This window comes from Borostomias antarcticus (assembly GCF_949987555.1).
Source record: "Borostomias antarcticus genome assembly, chromosome: 5".
In the NCBI taxonomy this organism is placed as follows: Eukaryota; Metazoa; Chordata; class Actinopteri; order Stomiiformes; family Stomiidae; genus Borostomias; species Borostomias antarcticus.
Window position 1 is genome coordinate 12,152,614 of NC_140238.1, and position 9,367 is coordinate 12,161,980.

The following is a 9,367-nucleotide window of genomic DNA, read 5'->3' on the forward strand; positions in this document are numbered from 1 at the left end:
TTTCAGCACTTTAAGATTGTCTCACAATGAAAAATGTTTTAGCCTATAAATAAACAGAATTATTTTATTTTTACTTTGTTCAGTGACTCGCACATTAATGCCTTCTCTTTGCATGTTTTTTTCATATCTTTGGGTGTCACATGATCCACAGGTACCCTGCGCTGCAGTATTGAGAATGCTGTGTGTGTGTGCGCGCGTGCGTGTGTGCGCGCGTGTGTGTGACTGTTATAACACCCCCCAGGCTGGAGCCAGTCGGCCGGATTTGTGGAAATCCCCCACCTAGATCCGTTGGCCCCTCCCCTCTCTACCGCAGACAATTATAACCTAGAGTTTGCGGAACCGTCTACTACAACCCGACAAACTCAACTCGGTGTCAACAATGGACCTCCACCGGACGAGTATCTTAAACAATATGGACTATACCGGCGACGGTAGGGATTGTAAGGAGGGGAAGGTGCAGGTCGGTACCGATGAGCGTCTGGACAGCGGCCTGGACTCCCTGAAAGAGGAGGATTACCAGGCGGTGGCGGGCGAGCTCGCTAGGCTCCGGGTGGACTGTGCTCAGCAGAAAAACAGCCACGAATGTAGCCATGAGCCGTGGAAGACGCAGATTTCAGAGGACGGAGACACGTAAGTGGAGCAGCAACAGTTGTTAAACATATATTTGTAATAACTATATTTGTTAAAAGAAAAAAAAACTAGGCTATTCTCTGCAATCGAAACATTTCTCTGCAGTCGGACTGCCCATCTGCGTAAAGTTGTTAATGCATTTACGCTTATAAATCAAAGTAAATACAATGCATTAGAGCTTGTGGGCAGTTGGAGAGAGGTTGCGGTCACGGTGGACTTTACGTAAACAAAAGACTATTATCAGAACGGAATGTACCGTGGCGCAGAGTCAAAGTGGGCGGCGCACGAGCTCAGCTGGGAAAGTCCCGGGCGCGCGGCCAGGAATCCGAGCGACGCGCCGAGCGCGCGCGCCAATGCGTCAAGACACCGCTGGTAGAAAAATAGATCTAGACCCAAAAAAGGGGGCCTATGAAGTAGCAGCCAAAGCTGCTACACATATAATCAATATGTCAATACTCATTCGTTGTTTCTGTATTCGTTGTTTCTGTGCCATACTAGATTTCTGTACAATAAAGTAATCGCCCTCTTCATCTCTCCCTCAGGCTTCTCCACCTGGCCATTATCCACGAGGCCAAGGACTGTGCCAGGAAGATGATTGAGCTGTCCCACAACGAAGCCTTCCTCAACCAGCAGAACTACCAGAGACAGGTAGCCTACAACACCTGCACACACGCCTAATACGCCTGTAGGAAACAGCTTGTTTGGCTTGTGTATGAGAGAGAGAAGATGAAGTAGATAGAGGTAGAGAGAGATAGAAGACAGACAGACAGACAGACAGACAGACAGACAGACAGACAGACAGATAGATAGATAGATAGATAGATAGATAGATACTTCATTGATCTCCCTAGGGGGAAATGTGGCCTTTCTCTAGTGGAATTACAACAAGGTTGGAAAAAAGACTAGTTACAGAGTACTACCATAAAAAAAGAAGAACAGGGACTATATACATCCATATGTACAACATATGTACAGTATAGAATAGAATAAAAAATATAGATAGATAGATAGATAAGAGAGGCATGAGGAGAGAACGAGGAGTTAAAGTGCAGGTAGAAAAAGAGATGGAGAGATATATAATGAGAGAGACTTAACCCCCCCCCCCTCCCTTCAGACTCCCCTCCACCTGGCTGTGATCACAGAGCAGCCCGAGCTGGTGGACCGTCTCCTGGAGGCGGGAGCCGACCCCTCGCTGGTGGACCAGGGGGGCAACACCCCCCTCCACATTGCCTGCAGATGGGGTTCCATGGCCTGCTTCAGCCTGCTGACCCAGACACGGCCCGGCCCCAGAGCCAGCCAGCTAGCAGACATCATGGCCACATACAACTACAGTGGTAAGACATTGACACTGTAAACAGATCCCTCTAGAATGTAGGATTCCTTCTTGAATATCCTGGGGAAAGCTGTCTCCCCCCCCAGCGCTAGTCTGTAGTCTGAGCTGACCCGGGGTCCAGTGTCAGTACAGCGACCTAAACCTGGTGTGCCTGTCGCTGTGTCCTCTTCTGCAGGTCAGAACTGCCTACACCTGGTCACCCTCCATGGCTTCCTCTCATTGGTGGAGAGTCTGGTCGCCCTGGGAGCTGACATAAACGCTCAGGTATGTTACGCGGATGTAACCGTCTTCATCTCCATGGTGACGAGGCTCACATGCCTCCTGTGTTCATGCGATACAATACTCCTCTATTGTCCCATATTGAAAGAGAAATTCGATGCCACCGTCTATGTGTGTCACCTTCACCTCTCCCTGTGCTGCTTCTTGTAAGTCACTCACCCTGCGTATCCCCTCCCATTCACTAGGAGCAGTGTAACGGCCGCAGCCCCCTACACCTGGCTGTGGACCTGCAGCACCTGGCGCTGGTACGACTACTGCTCCGCAAGGGAGCCAATCCCAACAGCCTCACCTACGGAGGACACACCCCCTACCACCTCACCTTCGGTCGTCTTAATGACGCCATCAGGGAGGAACTGCTGGAGGTGACCAATCCTGAGCTGAGGGAGCTGCCCGACAGTGAATCGGAGGACAGCGAGGAGGAAGGTGGCCAGTCAGATGAAGAAGAGGTGTGTGTGTGTGTCATCTGTTTAATGAGAGATTGTGCAGTACATATTTCTATGTAGTTCTCTTTAGCACTATTTAATACTGTGTAGTAAATAAGTAGTAAACTAGTGGTAAACGTTTCACCATACATTGTACTAGTATGACGGTGGATGTGACGAATATCACTGACCTTCCTTCCTTCCTCCTCTCTTCTGACGCAGGTGGAGTATGATGACATCCAATGGAATGGCCATTAGCGGGAAGCAGGAAGTTAGACCCTGGGAGCGCCAGGAAGACGCAGCCCAGAGATGACGTCACACCCTGCTGCCAGAGACGGACCAGCGGCGTGCTGAGTCAGCGCCGGTGCAAACCCCTCACAGGACCTCGGCGAGGATGACACAGGTCGGTCAGACAGAGAGACGGACAGGGCCGAGAGCGATGGACTGCTGTGTGAACCAATGAGACTGCACCGGTCATCTGTCAATAAACCAATGGATGGCTATAAACATGGTCGTATGGTTGTATGAGAGAGAGCATCGTGCATAGATGTTTCAGTTACACCCTCATGTATCATATTGTAAATGCCTGTGTATACAAAGATTTATTTTTTATAACAAGTGTATAAAGACGTTGTAAATGTCCATTTGCTTGTGAATGAGACGAGCAAGTCACACACACACACACACTCCAGTAAATTAAAACAGATGTATATTTAACTCGGACTTCCTCTCCAGTCTTCATTCATTCATCCTCGGGCTCGACAAGGTTATCACACATTGACCCTGATAGCGGGCTGTTATGAAAGAGTCAAGTCATCTCTACCCTCCAGAACATCAAGGCCCGGTTTCCTGTACCAAGATAACGCCTGGTTTAGAACAAGAGTTCTTTTCAACGGGGAATCTCCGTTCACATGCTTTTCAACATGTGTCTGGCGTGTCTCACATGCCATCATTAGGAAATAAGCACAAGCACAGCTATCCGCAGTGACAAGGAGCTGAAAGCACGCCTCTGTTCTAGTCAGCCAGAGCAGTGAGAGACCCATTCATTATCACAGGACAAAGCCAGGGGAGCAATGGCTATCTGTAGCCATGACAACCACCAGCTGACTAAACAGGACGTTCCCAGAAAGGCGGGGCTAAATTGGACAGGAATTCCCCGCAGACGGCCTGGATTCCTCACAGCAGGTAGTAGGTTTCACACAGATGTTCTAGAGGGAACTTGTCACGGTAGATGGATCATAAGGTAGATGAATCACAGGAAGGGATTCTCCATCATGGACTAGGAGGGTTAGTACAATAGATCTATAAAACACATACCAGTAGTGAGTCAGTGTGTGAGAGAGAGATTAAGAGTATGCACATTTAGACTGGGAGGGAACTCAAAAGTGAACCTGAAGAAGATTGTGAATTTGTTCATGTTAGAAGAAATGTGACGCATGTACAGTGGCCCTAGAGCATCCAACCCCCCCCATGTTACAGTAAACTGATGAGTCACTCTGCTGTGGTCTTAGCTTTCAAGAAGCCCACCCAGCCTCAGATAACTCCTGGAGCTTGGCCAATAGATATTCTTTATACATTTTCTAGTTTACTTTATACAAATGTTAAAAGTTTATATTGTATTTATATTATATGTCTCTTTATACAATGTAAATTCAAAATAGCTGCGCAGTGTGGGGGGACAGGTTCCTGTGTGAAGAGGTTATACTGTACATCACCACTGTGTGAACACTGGAAATTCCCATCTTACAGGTCTGATGTCCTGAGGACTGTCTAACATTACTTAAGTGTGTCCACTGACTTGGCAGAGCAGTGTGTACCCACTTTGGAGAATGTTTATTCATGAAGCGTGCTTAATCAGGATATTCCTCTCAAGATCCCATCTCAGTATCACCTCATCCAAACATTCTCGTGTTGCACCACAGATGTATTTGCCATTATTACTACTAACGTGGGCGACAAGAGGAGATTCACAGATTTATCCAGTTAAGGTATGACACGGCATAGCATTACCAGAGTGAGAAAAGCACAACTGTGAGCTAGTCTCATTTTTTCTGACTTGTCATGCCTTATGAAGAAACTTTTTAAGGTCATAAATTACACATTTCCAAAGTGCAACATTTGTTTGATATTTTGTTGTATCGAAATTCTGATGTGTATAGACCCTTTAATAAAATGACAGAATGAAAATCTTCCAGAGTTGGGAGTTTCTCAAAAACATTCTCTTTAATAGAACAGCGTTAATGTACAGCAAAAACAGATGACTGAGCACAAGGCTCTTGACGTGACAGGGATCTGCGGTAGTGCTCTCTGAGATCGTCTGCTCTGGTCTGGTCATCACCGTCTCAGTCCCGCTCAGACAGCGCCACCAGGTGGACGTCGATCTCAGACTCGGACAGAATCCTGGGGGGAAGAGATGAGAACCTGATACTGAGTCTACAAATTAGAAGAGCCATAATTACAGACTGAAGCCTATTGGGAGAGTGCTCATCTTCCACACATAAACAGCTAATATTACACTCAGCCCTCTGGTCTAGACACCAAACCCCTTGGGGAATTCCACTCTTACACCGTAGAGTCCAACTCAATATTACTCTGATGATACAATACTCCATTTAGTCCCATGTATCTGACATGCATATCCATATAGGTATACAGATTTAGAACAAAACCTGCAGGATGAGCTGCAGCAGGAAACATTCTCTCTGTCCAGAGAAGGATCCTCACCTGAACTTGGGCTCCTCCGTGGTGATGACGCCGATCTCCAGCTCGGAGGGTTTGAAGTCGATGGACAGCACCGTGGACAGACACGTGATCGCAGTCTGGGGAGGGCCGGAGCGATAGACGAGGTGGAGAGGACGAGTAAGCAGTGAAGGAAGGGGATGGAGAGAAGGACAGACAGTGATAGACAAAGTCAGAGGGAGGATGAAGGGACAGAGAAGAAAAATAAACCTCCAGATTACCATGATGCCCACGGGCCTGATTCATAATATCCAGATGGTTGAGCTCACCTTTCTCTCATATCTCCATGGCCCTCATTTACTAAGCGACCGTACAACAGGAAACTGGGCATGAGCAGAGGCTGTGACGGGATCTCACGTCAAGTCTCAGCTCGTGTACGCAAGTCTGAGAATTGGCATGAGACTGATTCTGACTGGCATCTAAGCGCAGCCACATATTCATCACTTTTAAATGTGTAGCCTACACTATGGCAAAATATTCAATTTTCAAAGGCCTCTTCTATGTGTCATATATCCCTAACATAAATGGGTATTATGCAATTGTTCGCAATTAACGGGGTAAACAGGTTTTTGGTGTAAGAGTAATTTCGCTTTCATTTTGAGATAGTCTACTTGTTAGACAATGCAGCCTTACAAGTCTGAAAATGAAAGCAAAATTAATCTTACACCAATCAATCAATGCCATGGCTATACCGGTGGCATAATTACAAGCAATCAAAATTAACACATGAAAACCAATGGGTAAGGTTATTCAGTCAATAATTTAATAGCGTTGACAGTCATCAAATAGGCTATGAGCATCCTATCTCACCGTTCAACTGACCGAGCTGAGAGCAGCTAGCCTCTGACCCCAACAGCTGAAGTACGTAAATAGCATTTGTGCCTCCCTTTTTTTAAGTGTATCGTGTTTTTTTTTTTTACATTACACTGTTTTGTTTTCAGTTTTTGTACTGCATTTGCACTGTCCTGTTCTGCACCCTGTCCTACATCATCTGCAACAGCCTATGCCTTAACCCTAGTCAAATTCCTTGTGTTAACCATATACATTCAAGCCGGAATGTCTGCACACCCCTTTCACCTTCTCCACATTTTATTACGTTACAGACTTATTCTACAATAGATTGAGTTGCTCTTTTTTTGATGCACCTTTGGCAGTGATTACAAGGTGTCTTGGGAAAGAAGCTACGAGCTTGGCACACTGGTTTCTGGAGATTTTTGCCCATTCCTGGCAAGCTCCATGAACTTCAAGGGCGAGGCCAGAATATGTAGGGGTGTGATATTCAAATTATGATTGTTTTCATTCGTCACATTTATCAACGCCCGATCATTTGACATTCACTCCGGATTGGCAGCATACGAATGTTTGATGAATCACACATGAACGCTGTCGTACCATCATTGTGGAGTGATCGGGTTTGCGCTGGTAGCAACGTTCCGTTGATAAATGAGGGCCCATGTGAGCCACTTCACACCTGGCTGGTCTGCTGATGGCTGGCCCACCACAGCTCCTAACCCTGATCCCCACACTCACCTCGATGGTCTGCTCGAAAGTCCAGTCCAGCTTCTTCTTGACCTTCTTCTCCAGGAAGCTGGTGGCCTCTGTCTGTTTGACGCCGGAGGCTGTGGCCTTGAAGCCACAGTAGTAGCCTGCAGGGTCACACTTATACACTTGGGGGCCGTTCTCCTCATCCACGCCAATCACTATCATACCTGGAACAACAACAACAACATCAATCACTATCATACCTGGAACAACAACATCAATCACTATCATACCTGGAACAACAACAACAACATCAATCACTATCATACCTGGAACAACAACAACATCAATCACTATCATACCTGGAACAACAACAACAACATCAATCACTATCATACCTGGAACAACAACAACATCAATCACTATCATACCTGGAACAGACAACAACATCCACCACTATCATAGCTGGAACAAACAACAACAACATCAATCACTATCATACCTGGAACAGACAACAACATCCACTACTACCATAGCTGGAACACAACAACAACAAAAATCACTATCATACCTGGAACAAACAACATCTATCACAATTATTCCTGGTAGGGCTGAGCAGCATATCAATTAAGTATATCATAGTGGTATCAATATATATATATATATATATATATATATTGATACCACAATGACATGGCGAGATTTTTTGATATCATAATATGACACGAGTGTTGTCTTTTCCTGGTTTTAAAGGCTGCATTACAGTAAAGTGATGACAACAACAAAAACAACAATAACTATCATACCAGGAACAAACAATAACAACAACATCAATCACCATACCTGGAACAAACAACAATATCTATCACTATCATACCAGGAACAAACAACAACATCTATCACTATCATACCAGGAACACACACACACACAATAACAATTGCAATCAAACAACAGCAACCACCATACCAAGAACAGACACAAAAACAACTATCACTATCCTATAACATCATGTGGAGGAGAGATGGATGGAGAGATAGAAGCAGATGGAGGGGAGAAGAGGGGCGTTTTACTCACAGCAGCCCAGAGGCCTCATCTCAGCGTTCTGTGTGTAGACCTGCGAGATGTCTGCAATCCTCTTACACAGCATGTCCACTGGGATCTCATACCCATACTTATACAGCCAATTAGCTGCTTCATAACGCGCTCTCTGCACCTGGGACTTACTGTCAGCTACACACACACACACATACACACAGAGTGGAGGAAACAGATAGAACAGTACATTAGTTCATGGTCGGACCTGTTCACCTGTAAATTGTTCTGTATCTTATACAAAATGTAGGAAGTGTGTCTCCCACCAGTCATCCCAGACATGACACAGCCGATGTTATCTGTGATTCTGAACAGGTGGGTGACTGTAGATGCGTCTAGGAGCTTGTCCTGTGGGGAGAGATGAGTGCTGCCAATGAGATAGGTACGTTTCCATGAGACTCAAAGCTGATAATTTAACAACTATATACTTTACTGAGATAATCCTCAAAATAATTGACGCTCATGTGTGGTCTCCTACTCACGGGGACTTTCTTTTGTGTGACGACCACCGCACAGTCTTTCCCCCGGATCGCTACCGAGGTAAGACCACCCTGGTTGATCGCCTTGAATGCATATTCTGGAGGGGGAGGAGGACGGATCAGGTGGTTAAAAACTAGCTACCGGTAAACACGGAACAGCCGTGGACAACACAAGCACAGGTAGCTAACGTTAGCTAGCTCTGCAGATGCTGTCTTCAATGAATGACAGATGACAAATGACAGACAGAGGCTTAGCCACAACCACAAACAGGTAACAGTTTACATTTATTCAGTAAGCAATATTCCCTGAACAATCTTTAACAAAATAAATGTATGATGCCTAGTTTAAATATGCTTAGCTAGCTAATTTAGCTAAGATAGACTAGCTATGTCTAACAAGCTTAACTAGCTTAATTAACGTAGGCTATGAAGCTAACGTTAGCTAGCTAGCTAACAGCGCTACAATAGCCCACTTGTTGTTAGCATCTATCTTAAACAGTTATTGTACTTGAATTACAATTGAAATACTATAGTTGCTACAGACTAGCTGTGAAACAATAACTACGCAATTGGAAATTGGTTGCTATTGTGTTGCCGATAATAACTAGTTAGCCGGCTAACGTTAGCTACTAGCTAGCTACCGGTGATGACTGAGCAAGTTGGGAGTCTTTCATAAATCGTCCAATACTAACCAACTTGGTAGAGTCTCCCCTCCGGAGAAAAGATAGTGATGTGTCGGTCAAATCCTGCGCTTGATCCCCGAGACATGGTGAGTTAGAAAGCCGGTAAATGTGTAGAAAATGTCACTTTTAGAAAGAGAGAAACACCATGGAGCTATAATAGAGAAATGCAGAAAAGAAAACATGCAGGGCAATGACCCCGGAAGTCGATGATGATTCTACGTCCGGGT

The 9,367-nt window shown here is 45.4% G+C and overlaps 2 protein-coding genes across 2 annotated transcripts; one reads left to right on the forward strand and one right to left on the reverse strand.

Annotated features, from left to right (window-relative positions):
* Positions 1–376: 376 nt before the first annotated feature.
* nfkbiab (nuclear factor of kappa light polypeptide gene enhancer in B-cells inhibitor, alpha b) lies at positions 377–3,331 on the forward strand. Its single transcript, XM_084437767.1, has 6 exons — positions 377–630; positions 1,173–1,278; positions 1,745–1,964; positions 2,139–2,227; positions 2,428–2,688; positions 2,887–3,331. The coding sequence occupies exons 1-6, from the start codon at positions 380–382 to the stop codon at positions 2,920–2,922; spliced, it is 963 nt and encodes a 320-aa protein (XP_084293893.1). The 5' UTR covers positions 377–379; the 3' UTR covers positions 2,923–3,331.
* Positions 3,332–4,869: 1,538 nt separating this feature from the next.
* psma6a (proteasome 20S subunit alpha 6a) lies at positions 4,870–9,314 on the reverse strand. Its single transcript, XM_084437721.1, has 7 exons — positions 9,150–9,314; positions 8,461–8,555; positions 8,245–8,326; positions 7,961–8,116; positions 6,934–7,112; positions 5,389–5,483; positions 4,870–5,064 (listed from the first exon to the last, which is right to left on the reverse strand). Exons 1-7 carry the CDS (start codon positions 9,223–9,225, stop codon positions 5,007–5,009), a joined length of 741 nt encoding a protein of 246 aa, XP_084293847.1. The 5' UTR covers positions 9,226–9,314; the 3' UTR covers positions 4,870–5,006.
* Between the last annotated feature and the right edge of the window lie 53 nt (positions 9,315–9,367).

Excerpts from the sequence above, each read along its gene's own strand:
- nfkbiab (XM_084437767.1), top strand. The coding sequence starts at position 380 with ATGGACCTCCACCGGACGAGTATCTTAAACAATATGGACTATACCGGC. Across the intron at positions 1,279-1,744 it reads AGCAGAACTACCAGAGACAG|ACTCCCCTCCACCTGGCTGT; the intron begins GTAGCCTACAAC and ends CCCTCCCTTCAG. Across the intron at positions 2,689-2,886 it reads GCCAGTCAGATGAAGAAGAG|GTGGAGTATGATGACATCCA; the intron begins GTGTGTGTGTGT and ends CTTCTGACGCAG.
- psma6a (XM_084437721.1), bottom strand. The coding sequence starts at position 9,225 with ATGTCTCGGGGATCAAGCGCAGGATTTGACCGACACATCACTATCTTT. Across the intron at positions 8,556-9,149 it reads GGGGAGACTCTACCAAGTTG|AATATGCATTCAAGGCGATC; the intron begins GTTAGTATTGGA and ends CTCCCCCTCCAG. Across the intron at positions 7,113-7,960 it reads GATGAGGCCTCTGGGCTGCT|GTATGATAGTGATTGGCGTG; the intron begins GTGAGTAAAACG and ends TTGTTGTTCCAG.